This window comes from Dermacentor albipictus, chromosome 1 (assembly GCF_038994185.2).
Source record: "Dermacentor albipictus isolate Rhodes 1998 colony chromosome 1, USDA_Dalb.pri_finalv2, whole genome shotgun sequence".
NCBI lineage: Eukaryota > Metazoa > Arthropoda > Arachnida > Ixodida > Ixodidae > Dermacentor > Dermacentor albipictus.
In genome coordinates this window covers 378,552,291-378,574,151 of record NC_091821.1, presented here as the reverse complement: position 1 = coordinate 378,574,151, position 21,861 = coordinate 378,552,291, and the positions used below count along the sequence as shown (strand labels likewise).

The following is a 21,861-nucleotide window of genomic DNA, read 5'->3' as shown; positions in this document are numbered from 1 at the left end:
CGCTACACAAACAGGCGTTGTGTAACAAAGCAGGCTTTACAGGTGGTGAAACATAAACCTTTAATTAAGTATTTACAAGTCATATTCTTATAATGGTAATAATTTGGATTCGTCGCCCATACGCGCAATGAAATCAGATATTTTTCAGATAAAAGTGATAACTTGTATGTTCTCCTGGAAACTCCCGATGTCACACTGGATGTCAGAGAATTGCGTTCTAATGTGCTGGAAGTTGCGTCCATCAGGATGCAAGTCAGTTTTGCATCGTTGTACATGTTCCCGGAGAAGAAAATTCTAGTTGAAACATTTCTTACACTTCCCAGCGCCACGCAACATATGCAGAGATTTCAATGGGCAGCATGCTATGTGGGGCGACAAAAACACAGGTACTCGTGGGACGCAGGCTGCGAAAATGAATTGTAAGCTAGACTTATGTCTCGCAAAATGCTGACAATGTGACGTTTTACTTACTACCTGCATCCACGAGTACAATTGACTTTACTTTCCATTCGAACGACGTTCAAATCAAGTCAGTCACAGCACCATATCGGGTGCTGTGAAATGTGCTGAACGTAGTCTTAGCAAAGTTACCAAAGCGCGCATTGTGATCTTATTGAGGCTAAGAATCAGCATTGTGATCTGATTCAACTAATAAGCAAGGCAGCAGGCAGCAACTACCACTATAAAGCAGCCAGAGCACTTTCCAGCTCTGCACTTAAAGCTCTGTAACATATCCGCTGCACTTAGAAGAGCCGATAGGCAACTTGTGCGAAAAAGGGGAGGTCCTCTGAAGACGGTGTTAAGAGGACTCAAAGATGCTATTCGTTGACACACCAAGATGCACTGAAACAGTCAATGGTCTGCTTTCTGTGCGAAGTAAAGTGTGTTCACGTCGACGTCTGGAATATGGTGTGTGGTAAATACTTTGGCCAGTCCATCAAGGTCCCCGAAGCCTTTCTCTGCTGAAAGAGAAACATTTTCTTCCACTGGATGATAAGTTGCAGACACGTAAGAGTTTCGAAAATACACAGTGACACCTTTTTTGCCTCCAGCCTGCGATGTGATGGCTTTGATCTGTGATGGATACCCTGTTCACATCTAGAGAACTGCACACTGCCCTAGACTCCTTGCGTCGCCACTGTGCTCCGAGAACAAATGGAATCGCCAATCAAATAATTCCCAAGCAACCTGACGAATGGAAGAAAATTTTTTTGTCGTTTTTCAACCATATCTGGATAAATGGAGATGTGCCGTCATCTTGAGAGTTGACCTGGGCCGTGCCGATACTTAAGTCCAGAAAGTAAAGATCAGCCTTAACCTCACATCAACCCTCACTTCCTGCTTGGGGAAATTGACAGAAAAGCTTGCGTGTGGCAGACTGACGTGGTGGCTTGAACTCTGTAAGCTTATTTCAAGTGTATATGACTAGTTTCCGGCAACGTTCGAATGCGATGGATAACATAATTGATTATAGCGTTTCTAGAGTTGAAATCTTCTGTGACGTATCAAAGGCCTGTGACAGCGTTCAACAGGGCTCAATAATTAGTCGCCTAGTGGACATGGGAGACACAGACCCTCTTTTACGTTTCAGAAACACGTTAATAAATGATCGGCAGATGCAGGAGAAATTAGGGAGGTCGCTGAGTACCGCGAGAGTAATTTCACGAGGTGGCTGACAGGGAAATGTATCGCCGCCCAGGCGTTTTAATGTTGCCATGGTTAGATTACCAGATACCTTGATACATGCGAGGCATTACACGTGCCCATACATGTAGATGATATATTTTTTGGCTCCAATGCACCATGCATTGATGACGCCACTAATCCAGTCCCGACCGACGACTACTGTGACTTATATAAATGTTTGCCACAAAAAAAAAAGAACCATTTTCCACCCGTCTACAATGCCTCGTCTCGTTTCTCGCCCGGCTGCGCCGATGTGGTCACGGCGCATGTCCGTAGTGATAGATCATGCTGCTTCGTGCGTTATAGCCACATATACATAAAAAAAAGCAGGTCATATTAAACCATTCTCGTTTATATTGGTCTCCACCACGCCAACCTTGTGTGACTAAGGGACTTGACAGAACTGAACAGGCTCTTCTTATTCGCACCCGCACAGGGCCAGCGCAAACATCAGCGTGGCGGTACAAGACAGAACATAGAACATCGTCGTCGCACATGTACTGTTAAGGTCTTGGTGACATCGACCATTATTTGTTAGTGTCCCGAGTTTGACGCAGAAGGTAGAGCATTAACAAATGGGGTGAAGTGCAAGATAGTCCCACACTCAAACGCATGTGACATTTTGCTCACGCGAGGAGACCGGATATTTAGTAGGGTAGAGGCGATTCCGCTCATCCTAAAGTTGATCCGACATACGGAGTAAGAGTGTGAGTAGGGAGCCGTGTGGGATGACGCGTAATTGATGACGCGCGGTCTGTTGCTGTCCGAGTCAAGTTCATTGTGTTGCCTGGGGCTGTTGTGTTACCAGATGGAATGTGACGGGCATTACACCCTGCCGCACTTCTTAAGTGGCTATCGGGCGCATCAATTGGCGGAAACTATTGCAAGGGCAGGTCCGCGTGAAGCAAGCAACACTCCTGCTACCCCTTCTCTCTAGTGGTAGCTGTATGAGGGTGTGGCGTTTACGATAATGCGGAGAAGAAGGTAACTACAGCAAGGTAAACCAAAATTGACAGAAACAGACGAAGTGCTGGCGCCGTCCACATTAAACTTTGGTGAAGTCATTCTAGCGCAAAAAACAAGCAGAAATAGAAAAAAATGTGCGTGCACGCAGGCTCCCCATGTACCAACACACTTGCCCAAGAACAGGTTTTGAACACAGTAATTCACTCCTCTCGAGGCGTGATAAGAAGCAGGGGTGAGAATGTAGAAAAATCGCAACCGGTGGCTTTCTAGGGTTCCGCTATTTATATTCATCATCGTTTCACGTCCTTCGGGTAAAAGTTCTCACAGCAGCTTGTCGCCCATTAGACACTCACATGCGCACACGTGAGCACATTCACAACTTTTCTTCTTGCAAAAGCAGGTATTACTGTAAGATGTTCACTACTACGCGTTGCTGACTACTTCGCGTGAAAGTTCGACTTCATTCAAGATTACTGCGCTGTCACAGGCACAATTACAGCGTACACAAGAAACACAAGACCGGACACCACCCAGTGCGCTACTACGGCTTCACCAAGTGTTTAAATTAAACTATGGGGTTTTACGTGTCAAAACCACTTTCTGATTATGGGGCACGCCGTAGTGGAGGACTCTGGAAATTTTGACTACCTGGGGTTTTTTAACGTCTAACTAAATCCAAGTGCACGAGTGTTTTCGCATTTCGGCCCCATCGAAATGCGGCCGCCGTGGGCGGGATTCGATCCCGCGACCTCGTGCTTAGCAGCCCAACACCATAACCACTGAGCAACCACGGCGGGTTTCACCAAGTGTCAACCAACTAGCCCAGGAACAAGTTACCTTGAGAGACTCCAGGCTGTCACACACCAACATTCGCCTGACGGGGTTATGCGGAGCGCCTAGGTCCTCGATAAAACAAATTAAGGACAAAGTTTGATAATGAAAATACGAGACGCATACGATACGAAAACTAGTACACCGAAAGGTAGTCGTCATTATGGCAAACAAACAACCCCTTCTGCTCTGCTCTATTACTTGATTTCATCATCAACAAGTGGTGGCACATGCTTTCCTTCTAGTTCAGGTGCTGCAATGCGCAAATTAAGAAAAAATGTAGAAGTCGACATAGTTTCATTCATTAAAAAAAAGAAATTTCTAAAACTTTTTAGTGCTGGAAATTGATTTTCTCTAAATATGCATAATAAAGCTAGATAAAATAGCCAACATGTGAGAACGTTTTTCTTTTTCATGCAGTGTATGTGTCCATTGTGAAGTTCGTACATGCACTTATTGCCCACGTGGACATACGTTACGACTAAATAGCACAAGGTTTTTAAAAAACAACAACGTTGTGTTGGGCTGCTGAGCACGAGGTCGCGCGATCAAATCGCGATAACGGTGGCCGAATTTCGGTGGGGGCGAAATGCGAATGCACTCTTCTATTTAGATTTAGGTTCACCCCAGGTGGTCCAAATTATATTGTGGCCTCTCACTACGGCGTGCCTCTTAATCAAATTGTGGTTTTGGCACGTAAAATCCCATAATTTAATTTTAATTTTGAAAACAATATTATCTTTAGAAAACATTGAACGCGCCGTGTTTATAACATTGTCTTTTGGTCATTGTGTTGACATTGTAATTGCGCGGTGCGGGGCATTGCATCTTCGGCACTGCACGGAAGGACTTGAGATCTGCTAATAGTGTATGATAATATCGCCAAACACCAGCTCACATTCTTCTACCAGTAAAATAGTAAGTTGCTGTGGCCGTGGACGTGACTAGAAAAACACCAACAAGGCAAGATAAAATGGGTTGCAGTAATTGTTGGGACGTGTACGAAAAAAATAAGTGAGTGATAGTGAGGTTGTGCCTTAGAAGGGCTCAAATGAAGGAAATAGGATATCCGTCCTTCGCTGAGAAGCAGACGCACCACAGAAAAATGATGAAGAGTAGCAGTCAAATACTTACGGTCTGAAGTTGTTTCATTGCTTTCGTCTTTATCTCGAAGGGGCTGTGGACTATGAGATACTTAAGATAAACTGTGTCCCCCTGCAATAAAGAGCATGAATTAGAATATCGAGGAAGTTGCCTTAAGTACGAATACAAGAAACAAATTAAACAAAATTGTTACAAGCATACTGAAAAAGGACAAAGGCAAGATTTCTGAAAGGACGCAATAAGCTCCATTGAATGCAATAAGTCGTGACAGCGAAAATCACAGCAACGGCCATTTATATAGGTAGACAAAATAGTAGACAACCGAAAGTATAATAAACTTTTTCAATATACATTCGCGGTGCGGGTTTACTATAGCAAACATCATAGTCTATCACCGTCTCGATGTGCTGAACTGTGTTTCACGGTGGCTGAAACTATTATAGAATGACGTGGACAATAAAATAGTATGTGGAACCCTCCTCGGTGTAGTGCTCAATCTGCCAAGCGTTACCCCATGCATTTTTGTGTTTTGTTTGCTCACTGGGCTCTGATAAGCATTGTCTGTTGTAGGGCTCATTGTATGCAATTGGCTGTTTTAGTTGATTTGCCCTTTACGGCTTGAATCAGGATGACTAGCTACCGCGATCAGAAGAGGAAAAAGAAAAGACAAACACACATGACCATTCGGGGATATTGGAAGAACAGCTTGTCATTGCAGTGAAATACTTCATTAGTACGGACGTGTGCTCGAAAGATTATAGTGACGACTTTATGCACAATGACAAACAAACAAACAAACAAACAAACAAACAAACAAACAAACAAACAAACAAACAAACAAACAAACAAACAAACAAACAAACAAACAAACAAACAAACAAACAAACAAACAAACAAACAAACAAACAAACAAACAAACAAACAAACAAACAAACAAACAAACAAACAAACAAACAGACAGACAGACAGACAGACAGACAGACAGACAGACAGACAGACAGACAGACAAACAAACAAACAAACAAACAAAAACACGAACATACATACATACATACATACATACATACATACATACATACATACATACATACATACATACATACATACATACACACATACATATGTACGTATGTAGGTACGTAGGTACAGATAGACAGACAGGCAGACAAGCAGGCAGGCAGGCTGGGCAAGGTAACGCCGAGCAAAGCAGGGCAGATCCGGCAAAAGAAGAGACAGTACAAACCTTCGCCTTTAGCCTCGCACAGTTAGGTCTGTCATCGAGGCTGGCATGCAGACTCTGAACGCTGCTGTTGGTATGCACCTGCCGGAGGGAATCATGAGAGCCTCTGAGTATGTCGGGACGCTCGAAGTAGTAGCCGTCGAAAGCCTGCGCAGAAAGGGCGGAAGAAGCTCTCGTATTTCCGAACTCCTTCAGACGACAGCTACAGAAAGAGTAGCATAGACGCATGTATCGGAATGAATTACTAGGGAATCAAAATGTTGAGGATACGTTTCAGGAACATCAAGCGGCTGCTATAGTCGGCGGACGCAGCTGCGCGTGGTTGCGCGATCCTCCCCAATCGCGGCCCGGCGCGTGACGTCGCAATGCTCTCCGACACACTGCGCTGCATGGAGTTGTTTATAACATCGCGACAGTAATCGCGTTATATAGCGATAGCTAGATGCGATGTTAAGTAGCAATAGCTGCCACACATGTGTTATATCGCAGTGTCCCAGAGACTCGGCAATGTGGTTCAGTAGGTGTCGGGACTGGCTTGCGGTGTGGCCGCAGGTAGGTAGACCGGCCTCGTGTCCTTATTGCTAATGCTTCGCATAACACTGAATCCCACAGCCTGTCGGATATGCATAACTTTGCATACGTGAAGTCTACGTCGAGGTAAGAGCCCACAAGTAATATGCATACGTTGTTTATGCTTACGTTGTTTTCAAAACAACGTAAACAAGGCAACAGTGCAACTAACTGTCACTGAGTCCATGAGTGAGATTAATTAATATTTCAGGCCACTAATGGTCGCTTATTGAAATCCTTCCTTATGATTTACTGAATCTTTTCGAAAAGAAAGCAAACAAAGATAACAAGGGAAACTAGTGAACCGCCGAAGAGACCTCTTCAGGAAGCAGCGCAGACTGCATCAGGAAGTATAGTGACCTCCGCCACCGGAGCTAATGGAAATCTCCTGTAACACTGGTGCCATGAAACGATCCCCCAATGCTATTGTTGGAATGCTCCGTGTTGCGAAGTTCACATAGGATTTTGTCTTACTTCCTTTCTATTGCTCAACGTATCACTAAGCCCTAGAAAAGTATAACACAAAAGAAGGAATGATCTCTACGTTTAGACATCAATTCCTACACGAAACTGCATTCATTGTAGGAAAATGGAGCTGATCCGTTCGTGTGTTTTATTAGTGCTCTTGTGGGAACGGGCGGCTTACTTTCTTTTTGTTTCTTAACGTAAATAAATAGTTGAAGTATTTTCGCACACATCACTCTTTATTTGTTGCTCTTATAACTCTTGATGTGGTGCTAGACCACACAATTTGGAAGGTGTCTCCATGAGAGATTGCAGCGTACATATCGAACCAAGGTGACCTCAAAGTCATTCTATTAGTGCGAGCCAATAAATAAAGTTGCTGGTACGCTCCTTACGCGGTCATGGACAGTGGCCATGGCGTCCCTCTCAACTTTGACTCTGAGGCCATGTCCTGGTGGTACACTTGACGGCGTCTTCAATTCCGAGCTAACAAAACGGTAGTGTGGCGCTGCTTTCTCATCCTCTCGTCGATATTTTATTTAGTTATTTGTCTTTGGCATGATGACTGGAGTGATTATCAATACAAAGGCACTACTACGGCTGCCGTGTTGGGGACGTCTGAAACGCTGCAGGATAGTTGCTGTAATAACTATCCTCAAATAATACTCTTGACCTGTATTCATTCTCTGCACTGAATGAACCAATATATCAGTTATAGCCCAATGTTGTTCAATGCGAACTACTTCCCCGCCTCACCCTTTCGTCATCGACTCGAGACAAGCTCAGCCTATATTATCACGAGGATCGACCAGTTGGTTCGGCAGATAATAGCCAAGAGATCTAAATGAAACGATAAGAACTATGGAATTTATTGTACTGGCTCCACAGAAAAGAGAAATTGGTAGTCGCTCAAGGTCGCATGAGACAGACCGGGCAGTGATAGCCTGTTATGTTCCAAGTATTTTACTTTTCTTGCTGGGTCAATGGCCCGAGAGGCACTCCCTTAACGTTGTCAACAGGATTGTCCTGTCTCGAGCAGTGGATGACGAGAAAGAAATAAAATCCAGCGAAAGGAAGCGTTGAATCGAACCGGCTTCGATTTTTGGCATAGGGCCAGCGGGCGTAATCAATGATTTGAGTAGTAGGGGCATTTCTAGTTGGACTATAGTTGGCTGGAACCATAGCATCTAGAAGAGGGGCGCATATTGACACACATACACAACTAAGCACAATATAGCAGTGACGCTCGTCTTGTCTGATTTCCTTTGTGTGCGTGTGTGAGCCAAACCCGAAAGCGTCCCTACTTCAACAGGTGCATTTGGGGCGCCACGTGGGAAGTGCTCGCCATGGAAGCGGCCCAAACCTTCTTCATGTTGTGCTCACGAGGGTTTCGACGGGAACTTGGGGCCCTGAAGCACGCATGATGGAAGCCGAACGCTGCAGGACGGAGTACAGTTGCGCCCATTTATTCCAGTGGGTGCCCTGCGGCGGTGGTGATCGAGCCCACAACATCCCGCAGCCGAGGTGTGCGCTCTGCTACTAGGTCAAGGCTGCGTGACGGGCTACTCGAGGCAGTTCGCGTGCATTCGCAGGATTCCTTCATGCTTGGAAAAACATTGTTTTGTAGCATGTATTGAGCAACAGAAAGTGTATGGGGAGTTTTTCATGTTGCCCTACAATTTTCTCGTTGACACTTTCCATCTAAATTTATTATTTGGGAAGTTAGGGAATTAATTAAGGCTAATTAGTAATTAGGCCTAATGAAAAATTCATCTGCGTATCTCCAAGCGAAGGCAAACTATATTACCAACAGCTACGTGGCATTTGCATGTTTTCCAACTTTTGCTCAGGTTACGTAGGACACCCTATATATCTACAATACCAGAAAAAATGCTTCTGCTCCATGGCAGTTTGGTTAAGAACGGCGCGATGATAAAGTTTTTCTTCTTTAAAGCGTAGCTATTAGGCGCCCGTTCTTGCGTTGAACGTCGGCCTCGGCGTCGGCGTAACCGGTAGAGCGAACGATCGGAGCGCAGCGGGGGATGCAAGACGGCGCTAACCAGAAGGGCGCGAGGAGAAAAGCGAAGGAGGAGGGTACAGCGGAGGCATGAGGAAAAAGCGGGGGAGGAGGACAGTGCGGTGAAAGAGTAAAGCAATGAAGGGGGCTAGTTGGTGAACGTTCATGGTTATGTTGCGTCCAGTTTTACACAGACGACATTAAGTGAAGGTCGGGACGTGGACGGACGTAGCGCACGTCCGGACGGATTGCGCTACGTCCGTCCACGTCCCGTCCTTCACTTAATATCGTCTGTGTAAAACTGAGCGCAATATAACCATGAACGATGAAAGAGTGAGGAGGAAAACGGAGTGCCGCACGAGACGTGCTCCACGGCGGTGACCCGCTACGAGATGGCTCCATATTAGCGTGTGCTGTCATGCGGTCGCCGATGACGTCATTACTGGGGCATGCGGCGAGCGCGCTTACCGATACCATATATGGAAACAAAGCGCTGGCGCAAGCTTCGGATCGACTGCGCATGCGCTACTTCGCATGCGCCGCCGCCGCTAGAGAATGTGTTCCATGCGAGCCACGCGTTCCCGTGTTCCCGCTTACTTTCTGAACAATGAGCGACGCAACCAGCGGCACTTAACACACCTAAAGAGCTGCGCTCAAATTTCGCTTTATAGATAGTACTGTATTCGTCAGCGAATTTTTTCTTCGATAGTTTTGAAGCGCTTATGTTGTATGAATGGCTACAAAGGGATGACTTGGATTTTTATGAGGAAGTGCAATTGAACTCGCGTAGAAGGACGTCGTTGCGCTTTGCAATTAAATATAGAGGGTACGCAAGCAAGAGTTCCGGAACATAATATTTTGGAACAAATTTAGACGGGACATAAGGCAGTAGACAAGACCAACGCCAAACTTCAACTGGTCCTTACTGCAGTGACAGTGACAAGAACTTTATTAAGAGTGTCCTGAGGAACTCGATTGGGGGGACCGAAGGCTCCCCGATCAAGTTGGTGGCTCCGCCCACGACGGGACAGGGAGGCGGTGACTCTCCGCGACGTCGCGGGCCTTCTGGACGGCCTGTAGTTGGACAATGGTATATTACTCGAAGTTGCAGTGTGGGGGAGCATACGAAAACATTATTACATGTTGACAGCCATCGTGCATGCAAATGAAGAGTCATTTGGCTCTCTTATTTTTTTACGTGCTCGGTAGAGGCAGTGCGGATACAAAAATTACCTTCTTTCCAGATGCAACATATCCGGAATAGATTCTTTTGAAAGAGTATTCTTTGGCTTTCATCTAGTGTTTTCGGTTCCTAAAGCATTGATGTTACGTTCGTTGTGTTTAAGTGCTTTTTTACTATAATATGAAGCACTACAATTTGTAGTAGACTCTTCGACAGATGCTTCAGGCGTTGTAAAACTCTGATATACCATAACTAAGCACCCCTTCATCTGCTAAGTGTTAAAGGTACAATCGGTTTGTTGATCTGAAGTTTAGAGTTTTGTTACAACAAAAATTTCTTGTCCTAAAGCCTACGCAACGTGACTAAGCATAATGAGCTTATGAACGTTCACAAGATTTTTAGTACAACGAAGGTGTGTTGCAGGGAGTGAATATGAGTGTCACTCCTTGCCAATTTCCACGTATACAGGGTTGCAAGATGGCTGAATAGGTAGGGAGAGCCGCTTATTCCTCCAGAAACGTAAAAAAAAAAAAGGATAGTAGACTTCACCGATTACTTCGGCTCAGGGTACATTTATTGCGACAGAAGAATTCTCCCGCGGTTAAGACCACTATCTGATATTTGTTTGCATGCGTTTTTTTTTAAATAATGGCGTTAACCCAGAATTTCGAACCGTACAAGACAGTGGTGGTATAGAAGGTTGGTTGTTGGCGGGGGTGCGGTCGCATAAAGATGTATTAAATAAAAGTAAGCATTAGAAAAACGTTATGATATTTAATATTTAAACCTTGCCTTCAAATACATGATATTACAGAAAAAAAAGTGCGGATTAGATAAGTAAGTTGTGACTGTACCTTCTTTGAAGGATACGCACCTTCCTGTTTATGCCATAGGAGTGCATGCTGTGGAACTCGAGATACGTGTACATGGACATACTTTAGCACTCTCAGACTCCCCGTGTGTAAATAGGCTAAATATAATTAGTTGAAATTTATACCATAACAGAACCTCTCATTCGCAGCTGCTTGGACAAATGCTTATAACTTTCTTGAAAGGCGGTTCAGCATTATACTATTTCAATATGTTTGATTCCGATAATCTTGCTGCATGATGCTTATTTTCGTTTCTTTTGCGAGCTACTTAATAATGAAGTTTCGTTTTGGCCAGTGTAATAAATTTCGAAAACTGGCGTAAAAGTCATTATTTCTGTTTCCATAACATAGTAGGACAGCGCCCAAACACCTGCCTGGCCGACATTTCGGCAGCGCAGCATTTGAGATGACCTTATATTTAATGTTTTCTTACACGATTTCTTAAATTGTGTATGTCAATCAATGTTTTAGCCGCAGGGGATGAGAAAGTTAGTGCGTTAAATGCTTCTTGATTTTCCGGCTCCAAGAGGGGTTTCAAGGTCTCCGCCTAGAGATTAAATGAAGAAAGCTTGAATACCATTCCACATCAAAGAAAATTAAAACAACTTGTTCACATTTAGTTCTGGCCATGGAGAGTATATTGGTACGAAGAAAACGGTGAAATGACTACTGAACAAACAATTATTAATACGATAAATACGTTTAGTAATTGATTTGCTGAGCAATCCACAACCTGAAACTTCCTCCAGCACACTAAAAACATGTTGACTCTACACCGGTTTCCAGCGCCTAAATCCTAGTTTTTAGGCACCAAATTCAGCGTCTCAAAAAATGTTACGCTATTCCCTCTTCCCCCTTCCCCTTTCGTGGGGCTAATATTGAGACCAAAGCTTCTGCTGCAGCTGATGTTCCGCGCAATGGGACGCAGTGCCATCTACGAGATTTGAGCAACTTTTTTTCCCCCCTTTACATTTGTCGCGCTCGCCGCTTGGCGGATGCGGATCTCGTGAGCTACTGTGTAAACACCGCAGGGCTTTCAATGCGACATCACTGTTGGCATTGACATTGTGGAAGGTTTGTTCGTTCGTTGTTTCCCACCAACCGCCTGAGCCTTTGGCGGATATGTGCCATGCGCGAGGATGATCATCATCATCAGCAGCACGTGTGCCCTCTTTGCGCCGCCGACGTTGTTTTCACGAGGATGACAATGAAGAATTTCACATCAATCTACGGCCATCTTGCCGAGAACAACTTCTAGGAGCTACACATTACGTCATCCTCGTCCGCTACAGCACTGCTTCTCCTGCCTCCGAAACACATGCAAAAGTGCTGCCACTCACCGGGTTTGTGTGGTTAGCGCGCTCGACTTCCAAAAGCACACTGCTTCAGTAGCATGGCTTCGAATCTCAGTGTTGGCGGTAATAGATAAGTTTTCGTCTTTTTTGTTGGCCCTACAGCGATGATGAAACTCGCGCTGACGAGGTAGCCTGGCGAGAGTGGTCGTCGTCAGCGTAACGGAACGGAAGGATGGATGGGACGGACACGATAAGCATCCAGTTTTGAGCACTTTACTGCTGGGGCAGTGAAAAAAAAAAGAGAAAGCTCTGTCAGTTTTGGGAGTAGCTACGTAGCTAAACAAGGCAAGGAATTCCCACACAGCGAAGCTCACTGTTCACTAAACATACTTATTTTATCGCGTGATTTCTCTTTACGACCTACGTAAAAACTAAAGTGTGGTATATTTTAGAACCATTTCAAAAAGGATTAACCTTTAGCGTCTAACTTGAGGGAAGAATAACAAAACATGCAGTAATATAATGCGAAATACGTCAGTAACTTCATGAAGCGAAATCGTAAGCCTCAGTTTTTGAAGTAGTAGTTTTTAGCACATGGAACAAGATTGTTACCTACAACTGTAAGCAGACATTTACTCGTAGTCCCCACTGGTACAGAGATGCAATTTCAGTTCTACTCTTAGTTATACCTCTTTTGTTAGCGCGTTCCAGTGTTAGAGGCACTGTGAGATGTATCGACTACTTCCCCCCTTTCTATTTCCTGTTTTTTTTTCTTGTTTATAGGTATGGGCAGTTATTTATGTTAGCAGGTCCTTTGGTACGCCAAATTGCCGTTTTATCACCTCTAATTAACGACCATCAACATTCCAACCAACATGACCAGCTATTTTTCAATGTAGTTAAGGAAAGCCTCGCAGTGTAGAAAAAAAAGATAGATGGAGTGAGAATTAATCTAGGCATCTTAGAGAGCACAGTTCCATCCACTCAATGCGAGAAGAAAACAAAGAAGGAGGGAAAGAACGAGACGAAGAAAAGGTGCGCGGAGAAAGGACGCCCTGAAGAGAGCGTAACAAGACGAATGGCTCCAATATATCATCGGGCCACTCCGCCACTTCCATCTCGCGCGTTGGAATATTTATACGGCACAAGGGTGCAGTTGGGGGCCCAGATGCATGGCCGTGAAGCTCGCTCGTGCCTTGCGTTGTCGTTACGTTCGGTTACGCCGTAATTTACGGCACCCCTCACGCGACCGTGAAGCGGAACCAGGTTCCACTCGGAGGCCTCGTTTCGCTCTCTCACCGACAGAGCTTCAGACGGCTCATTAAGGGAGCTTCATTATCCGTCCCCGCCGGAGTGTTTTTGCAGAGAGATACAGAGAGATGTACGAGGAAAAGGAGGAGCAGAAGGAAGTGGAGGAGGGAGCCAGACTTTAATGTGCTTTGGGCGACTAGCACTCGCGCACGCGCAAGCAGCCTCGACATATCTAGGCCCTAGAGGATCCGCGCTCGCTTGACAACCGACGTAAATGTGACCAGCGTTCGGCGGAAGGCTTGCCGCGCGACGGTGAGGATAATTAAGCGCTTCTGAGTTTGTCTTGTTTGCGATACGCTGATTGCTGTCAGCGCCCGGCCGATTGCCCCATACAGCTGTGTCACTCGATTCTTGATCTCGTCGAAACGGGCGCTGGTGATAGCGATTGCCGACGACCACCCGCGCTCTCGCGCAATTTATTTGCAGCTTGGATGGCGTTGAACGCGGCTGAATTTTATGACGCAATGGAAAGCGGTGACGGTTTCGCCTTTGTGTCGATGAGCGCTGCTTTCCTCCAGCGGACGAAAGCCCAAACATCGGTGCCACACAGGGACCCTAAAATTACGTTGAAAGTGGTCAAGTCGCTGGCCTTCACCCGCCCGCACATTTACTGAGTACAGCGAGATTCCATGAAACGCAGAGGCTTACCAACTATAAAAGACTTACAAAATGTCAACATAAAACACTTAAATATTCACTAGAAAAAAGAAGAGCAACATGAACAGATGGTTGCGACTTTTCAGAATTACAAACTAATTTATATATATATATATTAATTAATTAATTATTATATATTAATTTACGAGAGATTAAACATGATATTACTTCCTTCGATCGCCCTCTCCATCCTCACCATGTACATCATAAACAGCAGTGGGAATAAAGGGCACCCCTGCCTTGTTGACATCAACTTTCTTTTGGCTCCTCATACCTTCCCATTCAACGCAAACGGTATTTTCTAGGTAAATCTCCCTCAAAAGCTATAGACAATCGTCACCTAAGCCTGCCCCTTCCAGAATATCCCACAAAACGTTGCGGAGCAAGTGCCCTCCCTTCCCGGTAAATACGCCTATGATGAAACGTACTGTTATATCGCAAGCTCTAGACCAGGCCAATAATGCCATATCGCTTGCGAGCTAACGTTTACTGTGAAAAAAGTTCAACCGTGGATGTTTATCATTATAAGGAGTGGGCGAGTTTTGGACTAGCAGAAATCTTGAATGAGCCGTTGGGTCACACGCCTTTTATGTCTCACTCGCCTGTGACAAAGTAAAGCTCTTCATCTTTCTACTACCATACTTGTGCAGCTTCACGTCATGAAGATGGAGCAACTATGAAAACCCTCCCAGTTGGTGAAAGCGGGCAATCTTAAAAGAAAAATGAAAGATTTAGAAAAAAGAAAGGGAAGAAAATGGCTACCATCGACATTAGTGCGGTTCGGGTATGAGATAAAAAATAGAAATCTGCAGATGCCTGTTGCAAGAGTTAATAAGAAAAATACCTCCTTAGTGTATGTCCCGCAATACCGAATAAGAAAACTTGGCCAAAACAATATAAACCGTTAATTATTACCTCGCAGCATTTAAAAAATTTCTTTATGAAGCATTTTGACGAAACAGTTTTACAAAATACAAATGCGGTTTCTTCTAGTTTTCTTCAGTTTCGTGACCCTGCCATGAAATGAAGCGGGAAAGGAGTTAAAACTGGAATTGAACCAAGCGCCAAGGCCGTTAGCGGGCCCACAACGCGCTTTCTGATACGAACTGTTCCTCCGCCGAGATAATGAAACCACGCAGGCCGTGATGTGGTTGGCGAATAAAAGATTTGGACATGCTGTGGAAAGAAAAGGCCGCCCCTTTATTTCGTGAAGACTGTCGAAATACATAAAGACAGCAGACTCTCGATTAACGAAACTCGCTTAAACGCAAATGCCGGATAAACGAAACAATGGTATCAACTTCGGCTCTCCACCCATAGGTATACTGTTAGCAAAATTTGCTTTAACGTGACCCATGTTTTTTGTGAACTATGGTTAAATGGAGCTTTAGTGAAACTACACTTACCTCATTGGTGTACGGAACATGACAAGTGCCACAAAGATAACAAATGGTAATGCTACAAAAAATTGGAGGACGCTTAAGCTTCGCCTTCAAGAGTAGAACGCGATAGCGTTATCGCACCCCGTTAGCACCGCCCACGCATTCGCTCGGCATGCTCTTGACGAGACGAAGGGGAGAAGCGGGTGAGTGGCGCGCCACCTGTCGGGGCAGCGCCGTACATTGCGAGGAAGAGGGTCTTCTGTGTTTGCTGCAAGATGGTTCTGAGTGTGTGCCAAGCGCAGGAGAAATGTAGCGGAAACATATTTCGTTACTCGTTCAACTGCGACTTCTGTAATTTACATGCTCATAATTACCGATATACACCACAGAATAACTTTCTACGGCACGTTTCTAAGGCAACACCGCATTCACTAGAGGCGCTTTTGTCTTGCTTTGAACCGTCGAACTCATGGCTGCGACATATTGAAATTGTTTCAATGCTGCAAGTTTATCTAGCATGTCAATCCATGTTGGTTGTTCAGGAAGTGCCCGATGGACATCCCTGAACCGTACTACAGATTCAATGAAGTGATCACGTGTAGTTCGCGAATTGACATCAGCATTGTTGAATTTTAATATGTCGTGCCAGCGAAATCCTTGTTGACATGTTTTCTTTTTTGTGTATTGTTTGTGTGTGTCAAAGCCGGCAATAAAGAAAAAAAACTCATGGCTGAGTGGTAGCGTCTCCGTCTCACGCTCCGGAGACCTTGGTTCGATTCCCACCCAGCCCATCTTGCAAGTTGTTTTTATTTATGAATTGCTTTCCGGTATTTTTCGCTCACTGCCAAAGCCGCCGACGCCGACGACACCGGCCTTTCTGCAACACGAGCTCCTTAACTCTGTCGCGTTAATATTGAAAAAAAAATTCAATCGATACAGGCAGTTGTGGCAAAGTTAACGCAAATTAAAGACGCCGAAGTTGAAATGCTGTGTACATCATGAAGACTCGGAGGTTATCACTACCGATTTGCTCACACCGCCAGGAATAGTAGGCTTTAGGTGAGAACTTGTTACCTGTTCTGATGAGACAGTTCAAAGTATTATCGGTGAGGCTCGTGGCAAAGACCATACTTTTTTTCTGGGGTCTTACGTGCGAAAACTAGGATATCCGTATGAGGCCCGCCGTAGTGGGCGACTCTGGATTAATTTTACCACCTGGGGGTTCTTTCCCGTGGGCCGAATGCACTGCACAGGGGCGTCTTTGCATTTTACCCCCGTCGAAATGCGGCCGCTGTCGACTGGATTTGATCCCGCGACCTCGTGCTTAGTCGCGCAACGCCAAAGCCACTAAGCAACCGTTGCGGGTAAAGATTGTAATTATGTGTATCGACGAACACATAGATATTACTGCTCCAGTGCGCGATGCCATTTCGGATCAGACGGCAAACTAATGAATTTGAAAGTCTATAACTCTATTGTGAAGACGAGGACTGCGCAGAATCATTGGGATTTTTTTTCACGCATGAACACCACCTTGCGCTGAAGAAGATACAATATAAGAAGCCGAGCGTACGTGGTCTCTCTTTGCGCCAGTGTCATATCAAAAACAGCTGGACGTAGGCTTCCTGAATAAAACAATTCTAGATGATTTCAGTGTCCTCGGCTTAACCTAAACTTCGGATGAAAGGAACACATTTTTCTGTTTCTTCGAGTTCCGTTTAAGCGTAGTCTACTGTATAGCACGGTTGCAACAGGAGCAGAAAGCAAGCACGGCAAGGAAGGTGAGGACACTACAAAGATGAGCGAAGTTGTTTGAGCAAGAAAAAAAAAACGAACAGAATTACACGGCAACTGTTATGTCTTCCTGTAGTCATCACAATGACATAGCGCCGGACACAATCGGGTAATCGCCAACCTGACGGTGGGAAGCCTAGCAAGAAGCGTATACAGGAAAGGAAATAGCCGGAAACATACTAAAGTTAGTTAGTTAATTTGGGTTTAATGGCGCAAAAGCGACTGAGGCCATGCTGCGCCAGCCACAAGATATTAGGAATTCAAGTCTTAGAAACATACTAAAGCGACCTTTCTTTGTCGCCATTTGGCATTAATATGGGAACGTCGTTTCTTCTTAGAGCTCTTTTTTTTTGTTACGTTGAACAGCATCCACTGGGTATTGACTGCGCTATTGTGTATCGTCGGGTAACCTTTGTCACACCCTGTAGGCGCCAGCCTTTATGACCTGAACAAAAATTGACGTCTTATCGTAGATCACATAGTTCCTCCAATTCCGGCCCTCCTATTTCTTATTTTTCGTGTTGTCATTTACTTCTGCAAGCCTTATTAAACACTTGTTTGCAGGCGGGCGTTCAATATTACAGTGCTGTTTCCTCCGGATCTTGCTTTGACTAGATGTGTAAGAAAAATGTAAAAGAAAATATCACACCTAATTGAAAAAGACTATTTCTAAGGCAACTACAAATTCGTATGTCCTTTTGGATTTACATTAAGGTATTATTCTTTCATCGAAATACGCTCTCTGAAGCAGAGGCACGTTCGCGCGCAAGTGCATTATATTGAAGCAAATTAAGGTGAAGTAAGGATCTTTGAAGGGCGTACACTAAACAAGTATGCGCAGCACTTTTTGTTTTGTCTGCTGGCGCGGGCTTTACCGATTGTTGTGTTGTTAATGTTATGATACACCGAAGACATTCCGGCTGAAGAACACGCACGCACGCACGCACGCACGCACGCACGCACGCACGCACGCACGCACACACACATGCACGCACACACGCACGCACGCACACATGCACACATGCACGCACACACGCATGCACGCACACATGCACGCCCACACACACGCACACACACACACACACACACACGCACACACACGCAAGCACACGCACGCATGCACGCACGCACGCGCATGTGCGTGCGACTCTCAAGATCGACGAAGAAGCGATGAACGTGACGACAAAGGCTGACTGACGTGCCTTTAACAAATATAAAACTTGATACATCTAACAGACTTCATAGCCGTTAGAGGACGCTCAAAAGTCGTCCAGCTTGCACGTTAACTCAACTTTACTTTTGTTTCCGTATGCTCTCACATTAGACATAGATGCTCCTATACCAGCGAGGAGAGGCTGGCAGCAATGGTGAATCTAATGAACTAGGTAGGACGGCGAGAAACTTTAGAGCCACAATTGATCGCTAAAGCGAGGCAGAGTCAATATCTCTTATACCAGCGTAATAGGCTCGCATTTGGTAGAGGTTCTCGTTTTTGAAAGCCTTTTATTTTTTATTTTCGCTCTTGAAGTTTCACGTCGAAACGGAAATTGCGTCGCTCCTCTTTTGACTCGTCGCTAGCAAGAGCCGAGATTCTAAGTCAACTTTATTCATTCTCCATAAAGTGCTTTCTTTCCAATAATAATAAAATAAAAATAAAATACAATAAAAATAAGCGAACCAATTGCTCGTAGCAGTCCTATTCTATGGCCCCTAATTAGTTGAGATGTTGGCAACGATCTCGTTGCAGCGTTTGAAGTGCTAATTTAAATATATTGCTGTAGGAAGCAGCTCGACAATCTTGACATAAAGAGACTTGAATCTGCGCGAGCTACAAAACTTCCATATAGACGGATGATGCTTATACGCCCTGTTTTAATGAGGCCTCGCAAGAAGAGTAACATAATGTTTTTGCGAGAAAGATCAGTCATGCGACTTGCCGAGGTGTAACTGCGGCGTCTGCACCTACAATGAGCCCATATAAAAAGCAGGCTGACAAGTTAGCTGAATTATGCATTCATGTGGTCACTATCGTTTACACTGACGTAGACACTCGCTTGAAGTTTCTTACGCTTCAGTAAAGAAAGTCTAAAAACCGACTCATTGAGTGGTCGACCGAGAGGAACCTCTGGCAAGAAAAAGATTTGTAATTAAATTACTGATCGATCAAATAAGTAGCACCGCTTATGAAAGCACAACCATCGCTAATTAATTTTTTGCATTGAAAAACATTCATTTGATGGCTGTTTAAGGTTGTTTAGTAACTATCTAGCACTTCACAACACAGTGTCGTGGTCGCGCCAAGAAAAGGCAAAATAAGGTAATTGTCATTAAAGTTACGTTCCACAAGCATGATAGTAAAGGCTGTGCCATGTATTCAGAAATGTTACTATTACTATCTAGCTATATAGCTATACTAGCTATGCGTGAATGGAATCAACTGCACCCATCCATCATAAATACAAAAACACTTTCTGAATTCACTAGTACAATTGAAGGTACTAAAGGACTAGAGTTGTCCTAACCACATGCTATGCAATCCCTCCCCTAGAACCACTGTTGGCTGCCTCTTCGAGAAACTGTTGTTATTGCTTATTTATACTTTTACTATTTCGTTTTTCTTTTATTTAATTTATTTTTACAGTTCTTTTTCGTATTTCTTGCATTTTACAATATTGCAAAATGCATTGCATATAGTTGCGTAACCACTCGTTTGCGTTTTTATTACTGTAACCCCTTTTTTTTGTACATTCATCATACTTGTGCTAATTGCATATTTGCCTATTTGTAGCACTTTCCTATACTTCTGTATTGACTTTTTGTATTGCCCTCCTGCTATGCTCTCGGCTGAGAGCAGCAGTATTGGAAATAAAAACAAATAAATCAGTAAAAAACAACAACAAGAATAAAAAAAAATAAAGCGGACTTCAGCAATTCTTTCGGCTGTTTACCACAGTGACCACCAATATCTTGCTCTTATCTGTCTGTGTTTTCTCAAATAATGGTGTTCAGCCACTGCGAGGGAATGGACAAGAAGCCAGGGGATATAGGGTTGTTGGGTGGGAAAAATGGTGGCGAGGGGGGGGGGCTGCTATGTTTTAAGAATAATGTACTTATTTGAAATTAGGGATTCGGAAAAATAAAATACTAAAAAAAATTAAATAATCTAATGAATTCCTTGATATTAGAGAAGGAAGTGCGTTCTTTATATAGGCAAATTGCAAGCTTATCTGCTTTGAGAAGTACGCGACTTTGTTTCTTACTTTCAACCTGATATTGTGAAGTATGGTGTTAACACAAATATACACGGACAGACCTAATGACGTCAGTAAATGTTAAAAAAAAGTTTATGAATAAAGCAAGGACAGATTAGTGACTGTACGAAAAGGCAGAATACTCTTAGTAACCAGAGTAAGATGTGGCCAAGACTTCCCAAGCCGCTTATCCTCGAACAAAAAGTTTGCAGCGACATGTTCGTGTATTCGCTCGAGATTACTCTCTCAAAAAGGCCGGCAAACCTGAAAACTGCAGAAACAGTTGCAAAAAGAAAGCAACAAAAAGAAAGAGAAAAGAACGAAAGTAAGAAAAAAAAAACAAAAAAAACCCCGGTAAGCTTGCACAATGAAAAAAAAAAGCGCATCCCACGCTGGACACACGCTTATTGGCGCGAAGTGAAGCAGAACCAACACGGTGCACACAAGACTCGCACGTCGGCGAGGAACGTGTCCACCACCCGGTCGTAAAGTGCATAGAGTGCATGCCACATAACTGACAGTGATGCGCGTGCGGAGAGCTTGTGCCGCAAGAGAGAACAGAAAAAAAAAGAAACAACAACAATTTGGTAAGGAAATTTTCTGAGTTCTTGACCGCTATGCTTTCCGGCCGCCCCACGTGGTGGTTCCCATACTTGCGCTTCGACATTGTGATTCGAGGCACGTCGGAGAAGCCGAGGGCTCCGCGCACGTTCGCGCACTTCGCGTATACGCAGTGCACAGTTTTGCCTCACAGTATAGAAAGCGGTAAATAATAATCCCGGCGCTGCTGTTGGGAACGAAGTTTTCCCGTAACGTTCGAGGAAAACGTGCAAATCAAACGTTATTCCTCCGTATAGGGTCGGCAGAGAAGAACAATGGAAACACTAGAAGTTTCACCGGAACTTTTGAAATCTGTGACCAGGAAAATGAAGACCGTGCACAGACTGAAAAAAAAACAACAAGCAGTTGCTCTTTTCCACGCTTGCTTGAAAGACTGCCAAGCCGGCGCCTGGTGAGTGCTAAGACTGGGATATGTGGGCAAGTATGTGAAAGTCCATGAAGGACGTGTAATCGCCACAGAACAAGGGCGTCGAAATAAACAGACACACAGAGCCGTCCTCTTTCTACATCCTCGTTCAGTCGGGTTTACACATCCTTCGTGGATTCAAACCAACTAGCACGCCAACGTGTTGTGTGAAAGTGTCTCGCTCATACGAAGTTGGCAGGACATAGCGTA

The 21,861-nt window shown here is 44.4% G+C and overlaps 1 protein-coding gene across 2 annotated transcripts in view; it reads right to left on the bottom strand.

Moving 5' to 3' along the window:
• The window catches only part of LOC135900257 (retinal guanylyl cyclase 1-like), a 223,465-nt gene that overhangs the window by 35,791 nt on the left and 165,813 nt on the right, over window positions 1-21,861 (bottom strand). For both annotated transcript variants that reach the window (XM_070531931.1, XM_065429687.2), the window contains exons 7-8: window positions 5,831-5,974; window positions 4,618-4,698 (exon numbers count right to left, since the gene is read on the bottom strand). In XM_070531931.1, coding sequence (XP_070388032.1) covers window positions 4,618-4,698; window positions 5,831-5,974 — 225 coding nt within the window. The remainder of the gene's footprint in view (window positions 1-4,617; window positions 4,699-5,830; window positions 5,975-21,861) is intronic.